The sequence below is a fragment of the Poecile atricapillus genome, chromosome 1 (genome assembly GCF_030490865.1).
Source record: "Poecile atricapillus isolate bPoeAtr1 chromosome 1, bPoeAtr1.hap1, whole genome shotgun sequence".
In the NCBI taxonomy this organism is placed as follows: domain Eukaryota; kingdom Metazoa; phylum Chordata; class Aves; order Passeriformes; family Paridae; genus Poecile; species Poecile atricapillus.
The window spans coordinates 145,788,261-145,815,846 of NC_081249.1; the positions used below are offsets into that span (position 1 = coordinate 145,788,261).

At 42.0% G+C, this 27,586-nt stretch overlaps 1 protein-coding gene across 3 annotated transcripts; it reads left to right on the forward strand.

Annotated features, from left to right (window-relative positions):
• The first annotated feature begins 336 nt into the window (after positions 1–336).
• ZFYVE1 (zinc finger FYVE-type containing 1) lies at positions 337–27,586 on the forward strand. Of its 3 annotated transcripts, XM_058855509.1 has the most exons (13): positions 337–770; positions 1,361–1,574; positions 1,711–2,247; positions 15,837–16,341; positions 18,186–18,400; positions 20,456–20,562; positions 21,370–21,478; positions 22,047–22,144; positions 22,243–22,360; positions 22,693–22,863; positions 23,632–23,812; positions 24,282–24,395; positions 25,468–27,586. In XM_058855509.1, the coding sequence occupies exons 3-13, from the start codon at positions 1,750–1,752 to the stop codon at positions 25,698–25,700; spliced, it is 2,349 nt and encodes a 782-aa protein (XP_058711492.1). In that variant the 5' UTR covers positions 337–770; positions 1,361–1,574; positions 1,711–1,749; the 3' UTR covers positions 25,701–27,586. The 3 variants fall into 3 exon arrangements, with proteins under 3 accessions (XP_058711492.1, XP_058711473.1, XP_058711483.1); XM_058855490.1 differs by lacking the exon at positions 1,361–1,574; XM_058855500.1 differs by lacking the exon at positions 337–770 and having other exon boundaries at positions 825–1,574.

The window sequence follows — 27,586 nt, forward strand, 5'->3', positions numbered from 1 at the left end:
CCAGACCTGGAGGCCTGGGAGCAGCCGCTTGGTCGTTTTGCGGGCGGTGGGAGGAAAGAGCTTCGCTACGAATCTCACCCCTTTAAACTCTGCTGGGGGCCGTTTACACTCCTCCGGCGCAGCTCCTCCGGGAACCCAGGCAGGTGCGGGACAGTTGGGCGAAAGCAAAACGAAGGGAGCAGAAAACCTCGGCGTCACCGCAAGGGCCGCAGCACCGCGCCTGCCCGCCACGGGCACCGCACGTCCCGGCCGGCGCGGCGAGCCCGGGGCGGTGCAGCCCCCGGACTACAGCTCCCGGCGTGCCAGCGCCGCCCCGCCTTCAGCCCGCCGCCTTCCCGTCTCCGCGGTGAGAAAATAACCCCGAAGTTCCCCGCGATCAGCTGATCCAGGCTGACAACGAGGGGAGCGGGCGCAGGGGGCGCGGGTCCTGGCCGGCCCTGCCCTGCTCAGTTCCCCCGGGCGCCCCGACTGCATGGTCGGCCCCTGGGGGAGGAGAACCGGGAGATACCCCCCCCGGGCGCCGAGGGGACGGGGGGGAGGAGGAAGCTGCGGCCGGGACCCGAGTCCTTAGTCACCGGGTGCCGGCGGGAGGAAGGGGAAGAAAGGTGGCCGCCGGCTTGTAAACAATAGCCCGGCTCGCGGCACCCCGTGCCGCGCCGCCTTTGTTCCCGGTCCCAGCGCGGCTGCAGCCCGCTGCCGCCGCTCGGCGGGAGGAACCCGGGGGCTTGCCCCATCCTGGCCGGCCGGCGCGGCGCCGGGCGCAGCCCCAGGTAGGTGCGGGCGCGGGGGGAGGCGCCGGCCGGCACCGCCGTTACGTAACCGCGGGCGGGTCGCGGGGTCCGCCTGCAGCCCCCGCGGGCGGACGAGCCACAAGTGCGCCCGCCCGGGGCCGCGGGACCGGCGGGGAGAGGGGGCGCCGAGGGTCATCCCGGAGCGAGAGGGGCTCCGCGCTGGCTGGGAGCAGGGGAGGCGGCCCGCGGGCAGCGGTCGAGACAAAGGCGGCGGCGGGGTGCGCAGGCTGCCCTCCGCGGGCGCTGGTCTCCGGGGCTCTGCTCTGGCAACTTGGGGCGTAGAGGGAGAGGGGGAAAAAATCCGTTGTCTGTCAGCCTGACCGGGATAGCGATCGTCTTCCGCTGTTACTAGAAGGAGCGCACAAAGAGAGCGGATTTTTGTTTATCTGGCGAAGCACATCAGGAAATTCCCAGCAAATAAATACTGTGAACTCTATGAAGGAGGAGCTTAGCTGTGGAGTGAAAGCAGAGAATTTTCTAGTCTTGACACGGTCCTTTTGTGTGTGTGTGTGTGTACATGTATGTGCACTTGTGCATTTCTGATGCCTTTTTTGTCCCTGTGTCACCAGCTGTCTCCATTCTCAGCTTCAGGGAAATACTTGCTGTATCTGCTGAAGTACGCCAGGCTGAGGAATTTTCACATCACTGAAATTATACAGCTAAACAGAGAAAGAATGTATACCAGCATTTGGGTATAATACATGAAACCAACCACATTGTCTAAGTTTATTTTGGAGAAATAAAGCTTCATTAGCACTTAACAACACTTTTCCTGCAAGGCAGGTCAGTGTATGACTCTTACAGAAGCATATATTAATTATTTAAAATTAAGTACAGGCAACATTCCTCTTGTGTTTCTTTCTTTTGTGAAAATACTAAATTTGGAACTGACTTTTACACATATCATTGTTTGAAACAGAAACAGGAGGGAAAAACGTTACTTTAAAGAAATCTGAATATGAGTGCCCACACGCAAACTGCAGAGAAAGGACAGAACACGACACTCCTGTGCCAGGAAAGCTATGTTTGCAGTGGGACAGATGAAGCAGTCTTTGAGTGCGATGAGTGCAGGAGCCTGCAGTGCCAGCGTTGTGAAGAAGAGCTGCATCAGCCAGAAAGGTTGCGGAACCACGAACGGACCCGTATAAGACCCGGCCATGTCCCGTACTGTGACTCCTGCAAAGGTGCCAATGGGAACATAATGCATGCCAGTATGACGGGCTCAAGGCAGATAGCAGCAGTGAGGTGCCAGGTGTGCAAAATCAACCTCTGTGTGGAGTGTCAGAAGAGAACACACGCTGGGGGGAACAGAAGGAAGCACCCTGTCACCGTGTACCATGCTGGCAAAGCCCAAGAACAAGAAGAGGAGGAGGGGATGGATGAGGAGGCCAAAAGAAGGAAGATGACAGAGAAAGTTGTGAGTTTTCTCTTGGTGGATGAAACTGAGGAGATTCAGGTAAGAACTGTTGTGGTTTGTTGTGAACAGGAAAGATCCTTTAGTTTCTTTCTTTATCTAACAGGCTGCTGTAATGCATGGTTTATACTTGAAATGTAATTGGCAGCAAAGGTAATAAAATGATGGCCAGTAAAGTACAAGTGCCACTGAGCATCTTGGGCTAAAGAGACATGGTGCCTTCAAGTGGCCTTGCTTGCGAGTTCCTCAAAAGGTCAAGTTCATTAAAACCTAATGTGTGACAAGAGCCTCCTCTAAGAGACTTGGTAAGCAAAGCCTGTGAAAGAATTGACTCTGTACTGAGACACACATAACTAAGATAAGAGCTGTCTGTGCAGGATGCTGATCATTCCTGAACAAAATTGAATACATTGTATTGCAGTAGGTGTCCTGCAAATGGGAGTGCTGGCAGACAATTTCCTGCTGTATGATTAGAAGAGGGCACTGTACCAAGTGCAAAACTACAGCCCATTTCTACCATTTAGCACCAGTAAATACATCTGATTTTTAGGAGTAGAACAAAATAGAAATAAGTGTCCAAAGTGTTCCATCTAAGTCCTACAGACACTATGGTTAAGCTATGTTGCTTGTCATAAATGTTATTACAGGTTAGCCTTTTGTTGAAGGAGGGGGAAATTGCCATTGGGGTAGGTCTGCTGATAAAAATTATAGGAACTAGTTGATTAGGAGCAGCCTACCCAGAGGCACTATTCTAGAAAGTCTAGCATTCAGTATATGCAGTTATAGAATTCTCCTATTGGCCCTTACATTTGGTAAGCATTTTAGAAGGCAAAATGTTTGAATGCCACAGAGCATATTAATTACACAACTAAAAATTGAACTTTTTTTTCTGACTTTCAGTTTGCATTCCTTATGTTAAATCTCATTCAGGAGACACTGAAAGAAAATGTGTAGTCTCCTGGAGACTCTCAGGTTCCTCTAATTTAACATACTCATGCTACCATCATTAAAAAGAATTGTGATTATATTCTTGTTTCTGATAGTTATTTGTATCCATCATAGTAACAGCTGATGTGCCAGTCATGCATCACAAGGAAATGTGACTTAAGTATCTCATATCTATTCTATACTAGCGAAGTGTGTGTACATACGTATTTATGTATGTACACAGTAATTATACAATAATATAGAATAGTTGCAAGATACATGGGTCATAGTTTTGACAGTTCAGGTGTACTGATTCATAAACTGGCTTTTGAAGGGGAAAGGGAGGAAAGGATGACAGTCCTTATGGTGCACTGACGTAGAACATACACTATGCAGGACAGCAGTGACTGTAAACTGAATGCCTGAGTTTCAGGTTTGTAGCAGTCTTAAGTTTGTATGCCTCCAAGCCCTAAGCACACACTTTTCCTTGTAAAGTGTGACAGATGCAACTATTTATTACTTTAAGATACAGACTTTTCAATAATCCTCCTCTGGCCACTAGAGCAAGCTCTGAAATGCCTTGGAACAGGGCTGTCCTGCAAAGCTGCTCACAAACTGTGTCTGTGTGTGGTTGTACTGGTTTAAGTTATATTTATACTCATGAATCTGTAAGCCTTATTGAGATAGACCTTTGGCTGCCTCCTGCAAGCAAGTGCATTTGCTATTTAAATGTCATGGGCAATAAAGCCAACTTCCTTATCGGGACAGCAGTGGTCCTTTATCAGATCATAGCAATTTGGTCAGAACAGGGTTGGGTTGAAAAAGCTCTCCAAAAATGATCTTATTTCACTATCAAGATGTTGAATCAGAGCTCTTCCATCTGGAGTGATCTTCTCTTCCTCACAGCTGAATACATATGTGACATCTCACAGCCAGTATCAAAGCAGTTTGAGAGATTTCAATTAAATTATTTTCTGACAACTGGAATTTAAAGAGTGCATGCTATTATAGTGGTAATTCTGCTAGTGAGCATGAGGACCTTTATTTAGAAAGGCCTGTCAGATACCATAGAGGATGTCTTCAGAGCTAAGTAGTCATCTGCTCTTGATAATACTGAGAAGCCAATTTAGCTATAGGAAAGTCATCAGCAGTCTTTTATTTTGTGCTTGTCATTACTTGGAGAGAAATCATTAGAATGTTCTTTATTAAACCAACTTTTTGTCCAAAAATGCCAAAATATTAGTGACTTGAAATATGGAGGTTCAGAGTTTGAGAGTGTGTAGCTTTTTAAGCTTGAGCAGACAGGATAAGAATTTAACAGAATAATGTAGTTCAGCTATCTTTAACTGCTTAGTGACCTTTGGAACTTGAAAATTGTTGCATTAGTTGGGAAATAAGAGAGAAAACTGCTGACTTACTGTCAATGGTAGATTCTTCCATAGCAATGTTAAAAGTTAGAAAATTACAAATGGCAAAAGCTACACAACTCAACCACCATCCCTCCCCCCTACCCCAAAATTAGATGGAACTAGTTACGCTGCTGGAGCAGCAGCAGATGGATCAAGATAATCACTGATGTATATTTGTTTACAAACATCTAACTCAAAAGTATGACATGGGGATACAGGACTAAAAGATTTGTTTTTTAGTTTTGTTTGGAACCTGGAGTTGTTAAGCTCAAGTGGTTATGTTTCATCTCACTGTTCCTGTTGGCTTCTTGGAGGTGGTAGCTCTAAAACTGAAGAATATTTATAGTGTGTAAGCAAATGACTGTTCTAGTTCTAGATCCAGAAGCGATGTGGATTAATCCATAAGGAGCTGTGCCAGAGCAAATTGGTTCAGGGGAGAGGTGGAAATTCTCAGTCTGGCCTCAGCACTACACAGATACAGCTATGATAATTCTGAGATCTGCATAATTGTCTTTGTGCCATGTTGCACAGATGTGCTGGCCTGCTCAAAGCTTTTTGTGCTTTGCAGACATAGCATAAGCTCAGAAAGCTGAAGACTTCTTGTGCTTGTTCAAATCCACATAGACAGAAAAGGTCCCCTTTTAAACCACTGCTTGTTTTTAGAAAACCAATGGCAGTTAAAGTTTGTATCTGTGAAATACAAGCTTCTCTGTGATCTTCATCATAACAGTATATCTGAGCACTTCAAAAAGAGGTTGGCTATCTCACATTAAAAAAAATGTTGTTAACATTTAACAAGTTTGCACTGCAAGTCTGTGGAAGAACAGAGAGGGAGTTGTTCCTCGTGGAGTCCAGCCCCAGCTGTCTCACACCACACAGTTCAATGCTTTGCAACTCTTGTGACTTAGTCCCCAGGCATCCTGACCTACATGATGAATTTTTTCTTCCTTCTTCCAGGACTTGTCCTCCTAAGACCTCACTGACTTCTATCAGAAAACAAATCTTGACTGTTTTACAAACTGGCATCACCTGGAGTTTAGACCCCATTCTAAGCCCTCTTCCTCAAGCTCTGTTATGCAGTTTCTCTTTACACAGTATTAGACTTTTGGCCTTATCTATTGCATATCTAAAGCTGAGGCTTCAATCAAATTGTTCTTGAAAACTGCAGCATCTGTTTGTTAATTGGCTCTGACATAGTTTCCTTGCTCATCTGAGAATGATATCGTGGGGATTACTTCCTCAGTCAATTGCTTTGGCTTTGTCACTCTTAGCATCTTCCACTTACACTGCTGTCTTTACATCTTCTACATCTCCTGTTTGTCTTGTTAGACTCAAACTGCGTCCCTTCTTTTTTTCATATGTGTAAGTCCTTCAACTGAATCTCCTGATCTGCTCTGCCAAGATATCAGCTTTCCTTTCTCTAACTTCCTGGATTCTCAAACAAGCATCATTGTGTTGTCACTAGTGCAGCCCCTTGTGCACAGGAGGTACTTCCCATAAGAAGTCAGAGTCAATTAATTTGGTTTTTTAAACTGGTATTTGTGTATCTATTAAGAAATACAACAACAAAAACATGACTCAGTTTGTGATACTTCTTTCAAATCCTGAGGCTGTCTTACTGTCCCATGAACTTTTCCACTCACCTGGATCTGTCTTTGTCTCTTGTACTTACATTTATGCAGTTTCTTGAACAGTTTCCATTTTTGCTTTGTCTTTATGCAACACTCTAGCAAAAGAGCTCTTTAGCATAAAGCAGAGTTATGCATCTGTTGTACAATTAACTTTTATTTACTACTACTTTTGAGGCAGGGCTGAATGCTTAACAATGCATAACAACAGCTTGTTATTTTTATCTTGGGGAACAGATGTTGGGAGTTCTTGCCACAAGATGAGAACTTGGTTGTAGGGTCACTAATGGCTTTTATGATAACACTTTTTCCAAAGCCCTAATTAAGGACTCAGCACATATGCTTAATAGAAATAGAAAAAGTCTTTCATTGACCCCAGAAGATAGAGGACATGCTTGGTTATTAATAATCTGCTTCAGAGTTTGCTCATCTTTGACCAGAAACAAGCTCTGTCACAAGAAATTACCCAATCTGTAGGTTGCAAAACAAAATAAAAGGTAATGACTTCGTAGTCTGACTTACTAAGGAGACAAGAAAAAAAATTTTTCTCTAGCTAGTTACAAAAATAATTTCCCCAGCTGTGTAATTTTATCAGGGAAAAGGAGTGTACATTTATTGCTATGTCTCCCCTGAGATACCCATATAAGCTCCCTTTCTTCAGCTTTGTTGTGCCAATAGATATCTCAACTTCCTAAATATAGCACCATTCCTTGAGGCTTTTTCTAATCTTTCTAGCAGGTCTGCACACCTTAAGGAATAAGGTTTTCCCCTCAGCAAATATGGGCAGGATCTATGTAATGCTTTGCAGTCAGTTAAGGTAACACAGAAGATCCCACAGCCTTTGTCTAAATGCAGATAATTTTGTACAATCATTAAATAAGCTGTCACTAACAGCATAATAGTCCATGTGTCCTCCTGTGTCCCGTCTTGTTAAAAAGTTACACATACATAGTGATGACGCTGCTGGGTTGCTAGCTGCTTTGCTTCTCTCACTCCTCCTCTAAACCTGATGGAAGTAGCATGATTTTTCCGTATGATCTACTGATCTGAACCTGGATAAAGTCTAGGGATGAGAGAATGGAGTCTCTAGGAATGCTTTTTCTTCTCAAGTATTCTTTGTCAGTTAATGGGAGCTAATGTTTGTGTTCTCTTATGAAAGAAGGTCATGATCTCTTCAGTCTGACTGCTTGCATTTGTCCAGCAAATAGTGCTAGTTCCTGTAACACTTTTATTTCATTTGCTGTTGGGGAAATGTGTTTTTGCTGTTTTGTTTTTTTTCCCCATGCTTTAGGGTAGCACAATCTGCTAAATTTCTGGGAAATTTAGTCCATGTCCCGTAAAGTATATTTGCCATGGATATAAAGGAGGAAGAGAAAATGTTGAAGGATCTGAGTTTTTTAGGCCAGTGTGATCTGTTGGATCAGGATATTTAATTTCTGTCTCACAATACTGTTGATGTGCTGTAGATGAGTTTTCCACCTCTGTGCTTTAGGGAGGTATTTTTGGGAGTTTACTGTCCTACACTCTAGGAATTTTTCTCTTATTACTTTGTTATTTTTCAGTATTCCTCCCGTCATAGTCTGTTATCAGTTCACCTAAATTTAAGGGCACTGTTTTCTGTCCTTGGGATAAAGTAGTAGAGAAACTACTCAGCAATTGCTGGTTAGGAGTGTTCCACTGGACATGTACCAGTATTTTGAAGAGTATTTTTAGAAGGTAGGAGAGAGAGCCATCCATTTAGCAAACACACAGCTCCTTTGACAGTCTCTGACAGGCTGACTCGTAGCTAATTTTTAACATAGCCGCTTAGAAACAGTGCTTTTCCCTGGAAACAGTCTTGCACCTTCTTCACGATGCAGTACTCTTGGGCATTAATTAAAGTAAATTTGCTTGCTTCTTGTCTCTTTTGTCCATATGCTGACATGAGTGCAGGAAGTGACATGAGTGGAAAGAAGAGAGCATGTCACTGGTGAGAGAACCTGGTAGCAAGCCATTCTGGAATTACCCACACTTTCATTCAAGAAGTTCCTGAACTTAGTTCAGTTTCTGAACCAAATAGTCTTGCGGGGGAGAATGGGTACACCTCTTTTCACTTTTCCAATGAGTGCTTTTGGGCTCTTGGATGCTGCCAGTAGAAATGGGTTGTGAGTGCTTTGGGGTACATTTCAAGAAAGAAAAACTCTCTTGCTGTCTTCAAGCCCTTCTGTCCTTTCCATCACCTCCACTTTCTCTTTTCTGCAGATCACTGGGAGGCAGATGTCATTGCAGTACACACTTTTGGCTTTTTTACCTGGGTTATTAATGCTTTGCTGTAGGATCACATAAAGGCAAAAGAATGAGTCCTTTGGCCTGCCTGTCCAAACACCCTGAAATTGCAAAAATAACCAGAGTAACTGTTTTTTAGGAAGAATGCAACTGTTATACAAATAAGTTTGTAGATGCCCATCTTGACAAGGACAGTTGTAGAAGTAGTGTCCTCACAGGTAATCTAGTTACTCTTAGTATTTAGGAAGACAGACAGCATGAACTTGCTGTTTGACTTGCTGTCTTCTGGGCAGGTCTCTTCATGTGGACCTGATCTCTGCTGCTAGAGCTGTGACTTTGGGGTGGTAATTGGTAGTTCTGTGGTCAAATTAACATCTACAGGAACTTGAAAGGTATTTAAGAGACAAAATCATGATTTTTGCATCATTTACTGTTTTCTTTTAGGGTTAGATGATACTATTATGTTGGTATTATTTTCACAGCAGTTGCATTCACCTCAAAGTCTTTATTAGTTTTCAGTCCTTGCAAAAGTACTTTTTCAGCAGGCAAACAGTTTAGTGGACTTTATAGTCTTATTTCTGCTTCCAGAAGTTTGATATAACTTAATTGTCATCTACAAGGTTAACTTACCTAATAATAGCAATATTTCAGTCAATATTGCCTCTTTGGTTACGGAGGAGTCCAGTTATATTGCATTACCTCCAATCCCCTTAATTTTTTTCACCACTGTCTTAAAAGGTTTGAGATAGGATCTCTTTGGGTAGGATTGTTAAGCAGGATTTAATTCTTCTGTCTTTGACTCTCTCAGAGCTCTGTAATAATAGACATGGGCCTCAGACATGGGCAGCCTCTGCCCTTCATTGCAGGGAGCTCTAAGTCCTGTTGAGATTCATGCTGTTAAGCTCCATACAAGCTCAATAAAACATTGAACCTGAATTCTTATGCCAGAGCTGTGGGAAGGAACAGGACAATTTTGGTCTGAAAAATATATTCAGTTGAGAGACAGTATTGTCCATGGGTATGCACTGTGGCTGTTAACAAATCTCAACAGTACACGTAGGTGGTACTGCAGTGAAGACAAATCAACAGCAAAAAACCCTTCAGGTTAGGAAACACCCCTAAATGCTTTCATCTGCTCGAGCCAGACCTGCACCCACATGGGGAATAAGATCAAAACTAGCTAAAGCTGAGGAGCAGTGTGGGAATCTAACCTTAGATCCCTGTGGCGTGTCTGTCCTTACTTTATTTTGTCCTCCCTCTATCTGGTGTCTGGTCCTTCAATTTGGGCTTGAGGCTCTATAGGGCTCCAGTCCTGAAAATATTGATGTCCATTGTCAGCTTGGCTGAAGGCTAGGAGATCACTGAGGACAATGATGATTAATGTAATGATTATGTAAGTGTTCACTGCATGAGTGATTAATAACTTATTTCTGAATACCAGACTGTAACTTCTGGTAGACATACACAATTCTATAAACTAATCTGTTGACACAACCCATTGCAGAAACTTTCTCAGGCTACTGTAAAACATTTACATACTAGCAAGTAACTCTTTGACCAGTAGAATTAATGGAGTCTAATTTCTGAGCTGTCTTTTTCCCATTATCCAGTGCTTGTCCACATTTTCTGTCTTCTGAATAAGAAGCAGTATGTGTGCTGTCATGCACCAGGCAGCATGCTTACTGGCTAGCACGTATGGGCATGACTGCTCAGCTTACTGCTGTGTCTTGGAGGCTGCAGGGAGACATGAGACATGCTCTTTCCTCAGTATTATTGGAGTCTTTCTTTTCTGCTCTGTTCTCTATTTTCATCAAACTTTTAGGAAATTTATCTTTTAGAGGCACTTATTTCTGTATCAAATGCGTGTAATTGTACTATGAACTTTAAGTGGTATGTGGAAGACTTGAGTAATGGCATAAATTCTGTTTTCCATGGAAAGTCATCCAGAAGAGAAGGTATAGGAGGCAACCTAAGGTAGAAAACTAGAGATGCTTGGACTTAAAAGTCAGCTTTGATTCTTCTTGAGCACCTGCTTATGATGAAAATCTTTTCTCTTGTTTGGAATACTCAGAAAGTCAGAGGAAGTAATGATCTCCTCAGGTCCCTTTCAACCTGAATTAGCCTAAGGTCTTAGAGGACAAAGGATTTGAATTACTGTGGTTTAGGGCCTGTCTCACAGCTCTGTTGATGTTATGGGTTTCGTAGCAGAAAGTTTCTCTTCCTCACAGGTAACTATCTTTTTTGTCACTTGATGACAAGAGACACTTGTGGATATCAACAAAAATTTCTTCTGGGGCAAAAGTAGAGAATTTCCACTTGTATTTTTAGTAGCCTGTTGCACTTGAGTTGCTGGGTTAGGCCAGTTACACTTCTTTGCATTCATGCACTGCCTTTTCAGGCGTGATTGTGAGGAGCACTGCAGAGATGTGAATTTTTGTTCTGGCACTTTACTGTAGTGGAGCTTATTCTTCTCAGGTTAGTCTTACTGGCTGTAGTTAAAGGAAGAAATCTGCTTCATAGATTTCTTTCTTATTTTCAATGTACACTGAAATTGTGATTTAATGACCTAACGGTAGAACTTGGGGTTTTAGACATGCACCCAAACACTTTTTTTTGAATCTACTTCTGGGTAGGAGCTCAGTTTTTTAGAGTTAAAACACAGATTTAGGAGCAGTGCTTTCAAGAACTGGGCTACATTGAGCTGGGCAGATCTAACAGATCTGTTCTATTTCCAGGTTTAGTAATTGATATGATACTCTGTCCTTAAGATCAATTACCTAATATTGTCTCAGTTTTATTTTAGAAGTTCAGGACTGCTTAAAAGGTTTGCAGATCTTCTTTTAGCTTGCTTTGCCATTTCTCCTTCTGATTTAAGGTGTTTGAATTCTTGTAAGCATTATCTTTTAAAAATATTATCTGAACTGTGAGCAGCACTACTTGTATTGCCAGTGTTAAATAAGGTAAAGTAAATTAAGTAAATAATATTACAGTGTTTTAAGGTAAATACTCATTTTTTTCACTGGATTATTTTGATCGCTTGTACTGATTTGTCTCAGATGTTTGTAATTTTATGCTGGTATACATTTGGATGTGCTGTTACAAATCTTGTTGTGTCCCTTTCCCTTCATTGAGAAAGGTGTTAAATTTATATAATTCTTATTGACTTAGTGGTTGTGTGTCAGAAGACACTGTTGTGTGATGTTTGTCTAATCACAGACTCACTTAAGTTGGAAAAGAACTTTGAGATCATCAAGTCCAACTATTAACTCAGCACTGCCAAGTCAACTGCTGAACTGTCTCTCAGCACCACATCTACATGTCTTCTAAATACTTTCAGGGATGGTAACTCCACCACTTCCCTGGGCTGCCTGTTCCCATGCCTGACAACCCTTGACTCAATAATTTAGTTAGTTATATGATGACTTCTTTCTTGATTGCAGAAAATATATTTTTGTTATTAAAAATACTCTTTTAAAACCAGGTCAAGCAATGAGTAAGACTTCAAAATACAACAACAAAAGTACCAACATAAGCCTAAATGACAGTGTAAGACTAGCAAATGAAGGCGCTCTGATGAATACTATGCCAAGCATTCTTGATTTTTGTTTTGAGCTTTTGTGTGTTGTGGCACAGCTCTGTCTTTGTGCACCACTTCCATGAATATTAGCAAGCTCTAAAGGGTTCATAAGGAGTCTTAGAAGGAGAAAACTGTGGTAAAAATGTCTGATTCTCTTAATGCGTTTGTTTTGCTGGAGGCAGATTTAATGTTGTATGAGTACAGGTTATTGGAAACTCTGTTCTATTTTATAGATTTTTGTTCCTAGGCTTTTTAACACCTTTTTGTTTTAATAACATTGTTACCAAGAAATGCATAGGCAGGAATGTAATTTTAGCAGTTCTGTTTCTAAACAATTCTACTTTTCTTAGGGCTCAGATTTAGAAAACTTGTTATGTTAGGTACAATAGATTTCCAAGTATAGGTGATAAAGAGACTTAAGTTCTAAATGTGCTCTACTGCAGCATGCTATGAGTTTTTGTGTCCTCCTTATAGAGGACTTCAGCTGTCAAGTTCTCTGTTTTTCCCTATTGAAGACCTTCACCTCCAATTCAACTGAACTTGGGTGAAAGGACTGCATGGGGAGCTGGATGACAGCTGCTAAAAGCAACTAAAATTAAAAACTACTATTGCTAAAAGCAATTGTTAAAACTATTAAAGAATGCTAACCAGGATTCATATTTACTGCATCATATAACATATGATGCAGTAAAAACTGTTATTTTTAGAAGAGAGTCTCTTGAGAGCTATAATGAAAGTGTAAATGAGTTTCTGATACTAGAAATGGCAAAACCAAGAAGGGGCTGAAAAGATATTGCTTTTGTCTTGGTTTAGAAATACAGTTTTCATCCTTAATTTACATTGTTGTGCAACATAAGGAAGGTTTCGTATTTACTCTCTGCTGTGAATGTCAGAGATCTGGAGCTCTTGTGCAATGCAGAAGTGGACACAGTTATGGAAACGTGAGCCCTTTGCACATGCAACAGAAGCTGGTACCATACCAATTTGTTTTAGAGATGAGAAGCAAAATGAAGAAGTGGGGATTAGTATCCTAGTTAGTATTAGTATAGGGATTTGACACTTATTATACCCACTCTGACTTCAAATGTCTTAAAGGAGCTTGCTCAAGGGAATTAAACTTGACTGCTGATACAGGGATTGTTGTGGATGGTTCTTTGAGAGTATCATTCCTATACTCAGCATTGGTTACAGTCAACTAGTGCACAAGAGCAAGGAGCACCCAGTGATGTACAAGCATATTCAACTTCAAAGGGAAGGGCTTCTTTTGGTCATTTTGGCTTGTTTTTGGTTTTGTTGCTTCTCCCACCACATGGAATTTATTGTAAGGATGTTGCAGGATCCAAAATTATGACTAGGTTCTAAAAGGGAGGATAGGTCTACTGTTTCTCTACCAACCATGAGCAGCCACTAAGTGCAACCACGGCCCAGGAAGTCATCTGACTTCTGAGCACTGGTAAAGTGTGCTAGGAGACATTTACTCATTTCATGCCTTAAGTTCTTTTTCATTCATTACCAAGTCCTGTGAGATGTAAGCATTGCACTAGCTAGACTTTGGTGCATTCTTGTGCTCCTGGGTAACTAGCTTGTTAAAATAACTCCAGAATTCTGTCCTGAAAGGAGGTCTCCAAAAGCCTAGAAGGAGATAACTTAGAGAGCAATAACTTTGGGTTCGTGATTTGATATTCGGTGTGACTTTGAATTGACTCCTGTCTCTTAATGGTGGGACTATATCTCAGAGTTACCCTTATTCCTATGGTCTCTACTGTCCTTTGTGTCTTCTGACATTATTGGTTCAGCCTGTTCCACAAACTCTCTCCTAAACTGTTACCAAAGTAATAATTCTAGTGCTGGCTAAAAGATCTTAGTCATTAGCTGTCCTGCCAATACGTAAGCAACTGTTTGAAAACTGGTATTTTTTTGGTGTTGTCTTGGTAGTACATAATTACTGACTCTGTCAAAAAGGACGTCACCTTTTTGGTGAGAAGTCTGGGAGGTGGGCATGAAATACAAAACATTTTGAAGAAGACATTATCATATTCCCTTTTGCTTATGTTCACATAACATTTTCATATTGTCAAATCTGTGAATGTTTTAGGAGCTTTTCCATGAACCAAGAACTTCCTTTCATGCACAGAGACATCTTAAGAGACACTAAGCAAAACTGCATCTATCATCTAAGCTACCTTCCTAATGATAAGCTAATAATCACAGCTACCAAGAAAGCAGACCCTTTGTTGTGCCCCTGTAATTTCAGTGTATCTTGATGTTCTCCCAGATACCAGGAAAGACTCTTTTGAGAGCATTTTGATGTCTCTTGTTTCCTGTTTTCTTCTACACTGTGAGGCTGCCTTGAATAGTTTGAGTCTGTGAGAAGCTACTGCAAGCCCACAGCCCACAGCTTTTCTTTGTGAACGCTGTTCCCAAACACAATCTGGCACTCTGGCTGATTTTTATTTTCCTTCAAAGTCTAGGTGCTGCTGATAGATTTGACCAAAGCAAATGGGGCTGGCTGAGCCTTAAACTAATTTGCTGATCCAAGAAGAAACTTGTTTGAAGAAACCATTTATTACCTCATTGCCTTTCTGGTTCATAGACTGTGAGATCTTCCAATTGTACTCACAGGTTAAAAACAGCTAAGAGCTTCCAGAAGTTAAGAGGCAGGTGAAAGGGGATGGAAGCCCTGCTCTTTTCAGTTGGTGGGGATTCCTTGAAGAGGGAATCGGGATGAAGAAAGTGAATTTAATTTTTCTCAAAAAGTGCTTCTGTCATATTCTTCCTTGTCATATACTATATGGGTAAAACCTGTTGGAAGAAAAAAAAGTAAGGGCTAAATAAATGAATGAAGCATGAAACCTATAAAAGCCAAGGATCTATTCTGCAACAAGGTCAGGGCAGGCTCTTGTACAGAACCTTAGCTCATTTCACTGCTTGTTTATCTGCTCCTGTTGCTCCAGTATCTCAACAGAAAATGCCCTGTTCTTTAGCCTAGACAGCACAGTGCTTGACATTTAAACTATGTAAAGCTAAAGAGAAGTTACCTGCACTTCTTTTTGGTTTTGTATGTGTGTGTTCTTTTGTTTTATTTTTTTATGAAAGCACAATACAGTAAATTATGAAGTGGATTATTGAGGTAGTTGTGGCACTTCTGTGAGAACCAGTTTGACCTGCTTTGAGTGCCTAACTCCAGTGCACAGTTTTGCTGCTTCTTCTCTGCTCCCACTTTGCAGCTGAAGATTGATCATCTGGAGAGCAGTGGGGAATAGGACAGCCTGTGCCTGAAAGCCCCTGGCTGTGGATAGGTGCAGCACAAGTGCATGGCAGAGATTTTTCTTCCTAAACAGGTGCTCAGCCTCTGTGGATGAGGCAAGTTAAAATGGTAAAAGCAATCCCCTCTTTCACACCTGAGCTTAGATGCTTGCCAGGAGACTGATGCTCCATGAACCAAGACCATTGAGAAAGTCTGCCATGCTCCAGGTAGCTGTTCTGACAGACTTGGAAGTAGTGTTGTGCTCCCTTCTCTGAAAGGGCTGTCTCAGAGAATGGGGTGAGGTACTAGAGGGTTGACTAGATACATAATCACAGCGAGGCATCACTTCCAAAACAGCCACATGATGGAACAACATACATCCCATCAATGTGTACATTTTACAAAACTGCATTCTAATGTTTTGCTTTGTACTTCTTGGTGCTTCAGAAACTTGTGGTGAAATCTGAAGAGGAGGTAATCACTCTTTTTAATCTTATGAATCCTGAAACCAGTTGTGTTTTCAGTGTTGTCTACTCCAATTACATAGTTATAATATTTTTCTCTTTTTGTTTTGGAAGGTAAGGAATGAAGAGGACTTTATTAAGAAATTGGACTGCAGTCCTGACCAGCACCTAAAGGTAGTGTCCATCTTTGGGAACACAGGGGATGGCAAGTCTCACACCCTTAACCACACCTTCTTCTATGGCCGGGAAGTCTTCAAGACATCTCCTGCCCAGGAGTCTTGCACAGTTGGAGTTTGGGCAGCCTACGACCCTGTCCGCAAAGTGGTGGTCATTGATACAGAGGGCCTGCTGGGGGCCACCGTGAACCTGAGCCAGAGAACACGGCTGCTGCTGAAGGTCCTGGCCATCTCTGACCTCGTCATCTACCGTACTCGTGCTGACAGGCTCCACAATGACCTCTTCAAATTCCTTGGTGATGCCTCAGAGGCTTATTTAAAACACTTCACCAAGGAGCTAAAAGCCACCACAGCCCGCTGTGGCCTAGATGTTCCTCTGTCAACTTTGGGTCCAGGTGTTATCATCTTTCATGAGACTGTGTACACCAAGCTACTGGGCTCTGGTGAGTAGGCAATTCCAATTACAGTGTGCTAAACACTGTCTGTAAACTATCAGGTTGTACTGAATATTCAGCATTCTTTATTACCATATAAAAATGTGATTTGGGTTTTGCTCTCACTGGTTTCAGTGTGGGAACCAGGCTGTGGAACTAGAAGAGCATTCCCTCATGGTGAGCTGACTATTCCAAATCAGCTAGAATAATCCTCTTAGACAGCTGAACATCAGCACTGAGTAGTCATGAGTTCTGCCAGCCACTGGAGGGGTCATCATACAAGTTCATGAGTTTAGAAATGGGTGATATAGCAGATGAAGGTGAAAACTGATGTGAGTTGACCCTGGCTGAACGCCAGGCAGCCACCAAAGCCACATCACTCCCCTCCACAAAGGAGGAAACATAATGAAAATGTTGGACAGGAGAGAGAAAACATGATGAAAAGTTCATCAGTTGAGATAAGGTCCAGGAGAGATCACTCATCAAATACCATCATGGACAAAACTGACTTGATTTGGGGATATTAATGGAATTTATTACTGACAAAATCAGAGCAGGGTAATGAGAAGTAAAATAAATCTTAAAACCAGCTTTCCCTCATCCCTCCCTCCCTCCTTCCCAGCTCTATGTCCTCCCCTGTCAGCCGTGCAGGGAGGCAGGGAATGGGGGTTATGGTCAGTTCATCACACATTGTTCCTGCTGCTGCTCAGGCAGAGGAGTCCTTCCCCTGCTCCAGTGTGGAATTCCTCCCATGGGAGACAGTTCTCCATGAACTTCTCTGACATGAGTCTGTCCCACGGGCAGCAGCGGCTGAGGCTCAGTCCCACTGTTTGTGTACATCTAGGAACTGTCTCTTGTGTAATAAATACCTCAGCAGTCCTGGCTAACCCATGTTCTCATTGTGGCTTTTCTAAACAGTGAGCTTTTAAACTAGTAAAAGAACTTGATGTTCTTTGTGGTTATTATTGGAGTAATTTCTTAATAAATTTTAACTTACCTGTAAGGCAGATATTTTCCTTATATACCAATTTGCTGATTAGCAATTCAGCCTTTCATGAAGTTATTCACATTTGCTGTTTCATCAGTTCAGCCTTTAGTGACCCATAAGGACACTTTGCACCTCTATGCAAAGTCAGGGTCATAAAAATAATATATTTTTACGGTCACTTCTGATCACAGTAGGAATAGGAAAGAAATCTCTTAGCATATGGATATGCAGAAACCTGTAACTGTCTGTCTCAATGGATAATTGAGATAAGTGTGTTTATGTAGTTTTAAGGGAGGGAAGATAGGGCCTGCCTTATTCTGAAATGTACAGCAGGTACTTGGAAGCAGGCAGGAGAATGTGGTTTGCTCTGTGGAGTTTGACCTGATGTGGCCAGTTCTGAAGTGCTTTGCCATGTACAAATTGTTGATAAAGGCTTGGTCTTCCTTGCTACAGGGTTGGCATGGAGAACAGGCAGCCCATGTAAGGTTCAGGTTCTCCACTTATCAGGTGCTACGAATAGCTATACCAAGTTATGGTTGGGTGAGAAGAGCTAACAAACGTGCTGACATTGTGTTTCCTTGTAGTATGTCCTGACTTGCACCTTAATCTGGGTATCTGTGTTTCAAAATCTGTGTCTGGTTATACCTGAGAAACTTGGTCTTAGAATTGTATCACAAAACAGAGACTGCTTTTGGAAAGTTTGTTTCTTTGCTTTGTTTTAAAATATAATGATAGTTGCATGCAGATGTATTAGAAGAAGTAATTAAGAAAACTAGATCTATATTGCATGTGAAAGTGCTATGCAATTAAAGTACTGTTTTAAGCAATCAGTTGTTCATGAACTTGCTGATACTCTTATATATAGATCATCCTTCTGAGGTTCCTGAGAAGCTCATTCAGGATCGGTTTCGGAAGCTAAGCTGTTTTCCTGAGGCTTTCAGCTCAATTCACTACAAGGGAACAAGGACATACAATCCTCCAACAGATTTCTCTGGGCTTAGGCGAGCTGTGGAGCAGCAGCTGGAGAACAATACTACTCGGTCACCTAGACAGCCTGGGGTTATCTACAAAGCACTAAAAGTAAGTGAAGAAGAGTTTGTCACAGTGTTTATTTCTACCACTGTTGCTATTAACTCAGCTGTGGCTCATAAAGTCAGAGCACCTGAACCAGTGATGCAGACTTGCATGCAAGTCTTCCATGAGAATGATGATTTTGTATAACAGCCAGGAAGGCTGAGTAGTTTTTTTTTTCACTTTGAAACAAACATTTTAGTAAAGATCATGGGAGGTCAAGAAAAGTTAAAGAGCCAAACTGAGCAAGAACATAAAGCTGAGTTGGGAAGAAAAAAGTAACAGATGTTGTGAGTGACAGTCACTTAATGACAGTGATTTACAAAGAGAGACTTTAAAAGGTTTTTGGTTTTTTTTATAAAATTCCTAAAGATGACCTCAGCAGAAGAGGAGAAAATGCAAGAGACTTGGAGGGAGTTAATAGTTGGCAAAACCTAGCACTGAGTAGTATAACCCGAGGGCTAGGAGGCAAAAAGGAGGAAGGAGTCGTGCAGGTAGCTAGGATATTATGAAGCCAAATGATGTATTACTTCAGAGCAAATGATTTTCTTAGATGGTTCACTTTGCTAGGATGTCAGAGGGATTTTTGGGTCTTTAAATTTGCAGTCTTTCCTATAACTTTCCATATACCACTGCCTGATTAACATCATATTTTCTTTGGCCTGAAGAGCACAGCTGTCACTGGGGAGGGGCAGGCAGAGCTGGGGCATATCTGCAGAAGGAGGTAGTGTTAGCAGTCTTTTCTGGTGTTAGTCACAGCTGTTGGAACAGATAATTCTGGTTGCTCTGCATTAGTGGTAGCTGGAGCACAGAGGGAAGTGTCAAGGTGGTGTGTACTCAGTTCTTTGCATGAGGGAGCAGACAGGCAGCAAGGGGAAAAATAGTTGAAATCATTAATTTTAGTTTCATTTCTAGGACTTTATTGCAATAATCAAGTAGCCTGTGATCAGATGTAGCTGCTGGTATACTTAAATTCATGACCAGTAGAGTGTTTGCTGTGTTCAAATCACTACTGACTACAAATTAGTTTCTTTTGCTTCACTTGCTGAGGACACAAGATTTGCTATAGATTTCTGTCCACTTCCTCTAACTTTTGAGTTCATTCGAAAGTATCAGTATCAGTCAAGCTTAAAAGAGAATGTAAAGCAAATTTCATTGAAATTATGTTAAATAAAATGTTTAAATAGAGAGCTTATCTGAGGGAAGCTGTGTTGAGAGAGATATACACAAGTCTGTGTGTATGTGCAGTCAACCCTTGTTAGACAGTAAAGATGCACCCACTCCACCTACCACAACCCTGTGAGGGGAGGGGGAGGAAGAGAAAGGCAGGCAGCCACTTCATGAACCTCAGCTGTAGGAGGAGTTTCAGCTATGGTTTAAGAATGAGAATGCCTTCAGAGAGCTCCAGCAAGAAAAACTGTAACCATTTGCTTTCTTCCAGTGTTTTTTTATTTTTTTCCTAAACATAACATCTGAAAGAACTGAAAAAGTTAAGTGTGCCAAGGCTAAGGACTGATTTAATCTGAGATTGGATGTTCCTAGGAAAGGGTACAAATCCCTTTGTCTCAGTTTTGTCATGTCACTAGAGAAGGGCAGTTGTTCAAGTAGCTGGAGGAAAGCTCAGGGCAGCATTTTCTGAGCCAAGAGGCAAAAACTGTGTTTCATGAACTATGAGAAATGATCTTACAAGTTTCTTTTCAGAGGTTTCCAGAATGCAAAGCCCTTTTAGGAAGAACCCTGCTATTTTGAGCAAGGATTGGATGCACAGAGGCGGATGCAATTTTCTACCATCTATTTCTACTACAAAATTCAAACTAGAGACAGGAGGAGAGGAGAGCAGAGAAAAAGAGTATCTTACAAGTATTCAAGTCACTTCCATACAAGTGCTAGATTGCCTTCTTGGTTGGTTTCCAATGCTTGTTTTGTTTTCCAGGCTAGTAAGACACATTTGTTAGCTGTGTACTCCCTCTGCCTCCCCCTCCAGTAGAGGAATCCATGCTTTTTCTTGCAAAATGTCTTTGTTGCCCTTAATCCCTTTCCAGTTCATTCTTTTTTGTTTGACAGGCTCTAAGTGACCGGTTCAGTGGGGAGATCCCTGATGACCAGATGGCTCACAGCTCTTTCTTTCCAGATGAATATTTCACATGCTCCTCTGTGTGCCTCAGCTGTGGGTAGGTAGATGAGAAATGCTTCTCCATCCTCTTAGATGATAGTGCTGCCCTCACCTGCAGCCACAGAATGTGAAGTTTCTGTGACATCTTGACACCTGACATCATCTATCCTCAGCTAGTACTTCCAGGAAGAAGTAGCTTGAAATTCAACTCTTACGTGAACTGGACTACCACTGTTGCCACATCCCAGCTGGATGAATGGTTTTTGCTCACTCTATTTTTGTGCATGGCTACAAACCTGTGCTGCCCATATCTTTTCCCAAATGCAAGCAGGACAGGAAGAAAGGAGTGTCTAAATAAATCCCCGGAAATTTCTTAGGATTTTTTTTTTCTGACATCTTTATTGTCTAAATAGTATAAACAATTCTAAAGCACACATCATGGAGTGGGGCTGTATTCAGTCACTAGGTCTAAGTGGAGCTCCATATTTGGGTAGATCTTGAAAGGTAGCTCTCTGGAAAGAGCCCCAAGATTGTGCCTGGAAGGGCAGTAGATGGCAGTCAATGCTCTGAGTCTGGGAGCTGTATAACAGCATGGTGTTGTGGCTGGTTATACTTCTTTTGTGATGCTGAGCATTTTCTGCAGTGAATTGTTGTGTGGTGATGCTTTGTATGTAAAACAGTTATTATACCTTCTGAAGAGCCTGCCTTTCAATAATAAATTATGTCATTGCTGTATGTACAGTTGTTAAGATGGTTTGAGGGCACAACATCTATAAAAATGCAAGATAGCAATAAAAATGAAATCTTGGTGACATCTCTCCTGTGTCTAAAAGCAGCAACTCATGGAATGCTCTTGCATTTTCAGGTGTGGCTGTAAGAAGAGCATGAACCATGCAAAGGAAGGAGTCCCTCATGAATCCAAAAGTCGATGCAGATACTCTCACCAGTATGATAACAGAGTCTACACTTGCAAGGTAAGATACAAGGACAAAGTCTGAAGAATGAAAAAGGAAATGATGACCAATTAAATGAGGGATATCCCAGACATGTGCCTGATTTTTTCCTTTTTTTTATTTTTAATGTCAGAGGTGCTCATAGCCTTAACAAGAAACAATGATCCTTATTTGACTTGTATGTTTGCTTGGAGAGTTCATCGCTTCTGTGTGCTATGTATCATTTTCTAGCTAAATTTTGAAGCTGGCTGCTCTTAACCTGGGTGATGTTGACCTTTTATATATTTGACGTGGTTACTCTTGTTTGCTTATGCCCAGTGCTTGGTATTAGCCAATTTTGCTGAAGGACTTGTGCAGGAGACAGGAAAATTTTTGGCTATCATCATGGTCTTTATTGATGTAGAAATACTTCCCTGATGTTACTATTGAGAGTGGGTTTGGTTTTGCTTTGTTTTTAAATGAATTCTGATGAGTGTTTCTTTGCTGTGGACCTCTGTGTGCTAATTATATGCTTTATGTTGCCAAACATCAGCCAGATGTAGATTTAGATTCCCAATAATGTAGTTTTAATTGAGTCTTTATGTTATAGGCGTGTTATGAACGAGGGATGGAGGTCAGCGTGGTGCCAAAAACCTCTGCTTCCACAGATTCCCCTTGGCTGGGCCTTGCCAAGTATGCCTGGTCAGGGTGAGTACTGCAGCTGAGATCTCTCTGCTCTCTGTGGTCTCTGTGCTGCCTGGTGCATGGGACCTGCCAGACAGGTAACCTGTGCCTGTCTTGTGCAGGTACGTGATTGAGTGCCCCAACTGCGGGGTGGTGTATCGCAGCCGGCAGTACTGGTTTGGCAACCAAGACCCTGTGAACACTGTAGTGAGGACAGAAATTGAGCATGTCTGGCCAGGGGTAAGTCTGGTTGCTGGATAGTCTTTGTGTATGTGTGCAGCCATGCACATGCTAATTTGGTTCTTCTGAATGTTGATGGAGAAAATAGATTGCCTTTCATTTAGCTGGTCCCTGCTGTTTGAAAGAGCCTTTGCAAGGGCTTTCAGACATTTTTTGGCTATCTTGAAATGGCTATGTTGCCAACCTCCTCATGTCTTTCAAAGCAGGGCTGGTGAATCTTTTTCTCCTGCTTGTCCTCCAGTTCAACAGGAGTAATGGGTTGCAGAGCCATCTGCATTTAAAAAAAAGGTTTCCCTGTTTTTATTCTCAAATGAATATCTGTTTCATTCCAGACTGATGGATTTCTGAAAGACAACAACAATGCAGCCCAGCGTTTGTTGGATGGCATGAATTTCATGGCTCAATCAGTATCTGAACTTAGCCTGGGACCTACAAAAGCTGTGACCTCCTGGTTGACAGACCAGATTGCCCCAGCTTACTGGAAACCCAACTCTCAGATTCTGGTAAATAGCAGCTACTGGAGAGAAAGGTTGTGCCTAGCTAAAACCCCTTTACCTTACTCTTTAAGTAATAAAGTACATTGCAGATTCTAAATGCTTCTTGTTTTACTGCAGCAATCCCTGCTCCTACAACTTTGAGAAAACTGAAGTGCTCTCTCCTCTTCCCATTCTTGACTTAGCCAGAGAAAGTATGAACAGAGACTTGGCCCAGCCCTGATAGAGATGGTTTCTCCCTGCTCTTCATGAGCTACTTCCCAGCAATATCACAGAAAATCCTGGCTTGCATGAACTTGTTTTTCAAAGCAAAGTATTAACACATTAAATCTGGCCACTGCAGTTGATAGTATTATTTTAATAGGTGCAAACTCTGGTTTCATGCCAGATGCAAAAAGCTGGCCCAAACAGGTCAACTAGGAAAGGATTCCCTGTATCTTGTCAGAAACAGATTCTTTTTCAGTGAAAATTGCCTTCTGAATTCTTACCCCACACAAAGGTCAAGTATCCGTCATTCAGCCCTGCATGATGTGACTGTGTTTATTTGTGATTGTGAACAAAGGCATCATAGCAATATATTGGCTTAACCACTATACACCTACCGTTCTAAATCACTTCCCTGGGGTAAAGTTATGGGGCTGATAGCACCCAAGTCTTGTGTGTAACTGTATTTTTCACAATTTCAGGCTGAAACTTGCCATCCTGGGCTTCTGCTCTCTATTTTTCACTTCAGGAAGATCGAACTAACAGTTCTTCCTTTTTTGTTGTTCTGATTAGAGTTGTAAGAAGTGCAACACACCTTTCAAAGATAATGACACAAAGCATCACTGCCGGGCCTGTGGAGAGGGCTTCTGTGATGGCTGTTCTTCCAAGACCCGTCCAGTGCCTGAGCGAGGCTGGGGACCAGCACCAGTGCGTGTGTGTGACAACTGCTATGACAACAGGGGCATCCAGTTAGGTAATCTTGAGTTGATTGTGACAGAACTATCCCTGGGCACTAGCCTGAAGTTTTTGTCCCTGATTTCTGGATCACAACCATTCCCAGTGGGTGTAAGACAGTGTTGTTTACACTGGGTTTCCAAACAGTTTTTTTGGTAAGGAAATTGAAGAGCTCAATGCCTTTTGGAAGAAGGATGACCCTACCAGATACCTGAGCTGCTGACTGAAAAAATTATTTTCTAATTGTATGATGGTCTGGTGCTAACATCAGAGCAGGGGTGCTTATGCTACAGCAGATTATATATTTTGTCCATTATTTCTAAAATGAACACTCTGCAGTCCAAGATTGTGGATGGGGAACATAAAGTCTAGGAGGTCCCAACCTGCCTTTTGGGTTTGCTGCTGGTTTTATTAATGTAAATTAGCTGAAACTTGTCAGAAAGGGTGGTGGACTTAGGTGTTGAGCCCTTCACTCTTGTCTCATGCAGATGTGGCTGAACTGCCTTCAGATGAGGAAGGGGGAACACTTATTGCCAGGAAGGTTGGGGAAGCTGTGCAAAACACGCTTGGAGCAGTGGTAACAGCCATGGACATTCCCTTAGGTGAGTTCTGTTTTGTTCTGTTGGGATTTTTTTTTGTCTAAAGGCATTTTTATTTTCAGAGAGCAAAACTTGTTATTAAACTTCAAGAGTGAGTGACAGGCTGGCACCTCTGCTATGATTCCACTGTTGGATGAGAGTTCTACAGCCCTCTGGACCTCTTCTGCTTGATGTTTCCTCTTGGTTTTTAGCATGTTGTTTCTGCAGATCACACTTTCTCTTTTCACCCTGTTATGCAAAACTGCATACCAAGCTGTGAGTAATTCATGCTCTCCTGATGGATTCACTGCAGTGACCTGCCATTTGGAGTTCCCTAAAGATTGGCCAATTAGGAAGCAATTTATCAGGTTTGGTTTTCTTTCAGAGATGCTGAGTACCTTTTAAATGTGTTCAAGGATACTGCTGGTATTTCTTGGTTCTTCTGAGGGGAGGGCTGAGAATTTGAAGCTGTCCAGGTTGGTAATGGTGAGGAATTACTACTAATTACTCAGAAGTCTGATCTTTAATGGTGAGCTTAGTGCAGGGAACTTCTGCTCTTTCATGTGCTGGGTGGCAGTTTAGGTACAACAGCAAACATTTCACATTTGAATCTTCTGGTTTTGGACCTGACTTCCTACTCATTGCGCAGATCATTGTTCAGCTGCTTGGCCTATAGCGTGTCCAGCCTTCACTTTTGTGGATGTTTGCTTTCTGACTCAATGAAGGGCAGAATAAATCCCTTTCTCAGTTCAGACAGTACATGCATTCCTGAATATTGAGTTTGGTGACTTTGGTGGGTTTTTTGGCCACAGCTGAAACTGAAGGTAGGGAAGTGTCTTAACCTCTGGAAAAGTCTGAGTAAGGCAAGATGCTACTATTAAAAGAGACACAGTTTACTCTTTCAAGAGAGGGCTGAAGGTGGGAGAATGGTAGGATGTCCTAAATGGCTACTTATTGCACCGAAGGATTCTGTCAGTAGGTCATCTCCCCCTTAATGGCAGCAGTATGACTTGCAGTGTGTGAGTGCCTCCATGCTCATGTTCATGGATTATTTTGTTCTCCCTCTTTCTCATCCCCCACCTCACTTCCTCCTTAGGTCTGGTAAAAGATGCTGCCCGACCTGCATACTGGGTACCAGATCATGAAATCCTGCACTGCCACAATTGCCGGAAGGAATTCAGTATCAAACTCTCGAAACACCACTGTCGGGCCTGTGGCCAGGGATTCTGTGACGAGTGCTCACACGACCGCAGAGCGGTTCCCTCTCGCGGATGGGATCACCCAGTCCGAGTTTGCTTTAACTGCAATAAAAAGCCTGGTGACCTTTAACCCCAGGCTGCTCTCCAGATCTTTGCAATTCCTTATGTTCTCAGGGTTACAAATGAAAATATCTGGTCTCCCTTTCACCTTCTAACCTGTTGCAGCCAGAGTGCATGTTTCCAGTTTCTGGCCTCCTCTCGTGTTATATCCATCTTGGAACGCTGGGAATGAGCTTACATTCAGCCTCTAGGTTTTAATTTCAAAGTAACTGGGAAAGGGAGGGAGCTCCCTTGTAAATGAGCAAACCAAAATCCAGTGTATTTTATTCCAATAATAATAAAAAAAAATCTATATATATATCAACTATGTATAATTTAGTATATTAAGAATATGGTTGAATATTGAAGCTTTGAATATTCCTAGTTCAAATGATGGATGGTGTTCCTTACTGTATTGGATCAGAATTATGGCCTTCTAATTCTTCTTTTGGAATGTCTTGCTGATCGTGATGTCCTGTGAGGAAGATTTGGACTCTGTGCTGCCAGGAATCTCCAGTGTTGATATATGAATTACACCTGGTAGTTCAACCAACTCAGCATCTGGAGGTGCTGCCCTTCTGGCCATGGAAGATTAAACCCAGATTTATTAGCAAGTTTGTTTGAACTTTTGATATGAGCAATGGTCTTGCAGTGCAAGAGGTATCAAGTTAACACAGACTCCTTGGCAGAGACCAGTAGAGCTCTGAAAGGTAAAGAAAATCCTATGGCACGAGGCAGAGCATTCTGATTTCGCCATTTCAACTTCAATACCAGATCAAAAGGTAGCAGGGTTTTTCTCTCCCTGACAATGTTTTCATGTACTCAGGTTTTCTTAAAGTTTCTCTGCAAGATCGTTGCAGTTAAAAGTTTTGTCCAGAGCAGAAGAAGAGAACAAGTTTTGTAGGCAATTCTGAGATAAGAAGTTTGAGTTGTTCGGGTTGTGATGACTTTCCTTTTCCCCCACTTCTTAAGTGATCCTGTAGTCTCTGAAGCCTCTGTGTTCTCAGATATGGTTGCATAGAAACTGCACAGATTTGAACTTTCTTCTAATAATATGAACTTGCAAATCAACCTGGAAAATGGGAACCTTTCTTCTTTGCTCCTAGCAGCTGGCACTCACTGGACTTCATCCTTTTATGAAAGGACTACAATGAATTCACTGATTTTATTATGAAAAACACCACTTAACCTAACTTATACTGTCATGTACTGTGGATTTGTGGTTCCACTTATAAGAAGTAAGAGACCATTGTGGATTAAACTGCCTAAAATGCTCCCTTCTTGGCTTATATAGACAAGAATTCATTCACCACATGAGAGTTGCCTCCTCTTGGAGTGGTTGGAGTTTAATGCAGTGTCCTGGAACTGTGGTATTTTTTCCCCAGCTTATTAAATGTGCTCTTGTGTAGATGAGTGCCCAACACCCTGTTTTAAGACTGTATTAAATTAACTGCTATAAAGAACTTTATCTTCTGAACAAGCGTACTGACTTTCCTTGTAACAAGTGGTTCTCACTTTGTCTCTGAAAGAACATGCTCACAAAGTGTTTGTCCTTTCACAACTACATCCAGCCTACACAAGGAAGTAGACTTAGAAGATGTTCCAGGACACCTTCGGTACTGGCCAATTTTACAGTGGACTCTTATGTTTTTGTAAGCAAAAGTCTGCCATAAACTGACAGTTGTCCAAGTAAGGGCATGAGTAGGTAGAAATCCTCTCTTAAAAGACTTTCTGTACATCTAGCATAATTCTGTGCTTCAAAGTATTCTTTATTTTTTTAATGGGTGAGCAATGTGTTCTTGGTTTGTAGGCTGTGCCCTGTGTGCTGTTCATGCATGTGGCTTTACTACCATGTTAATGCACAAAGAGAAAGCAGCCATGACATTCCTTGTATAAAATCTTTGGCATCTGTTTCAA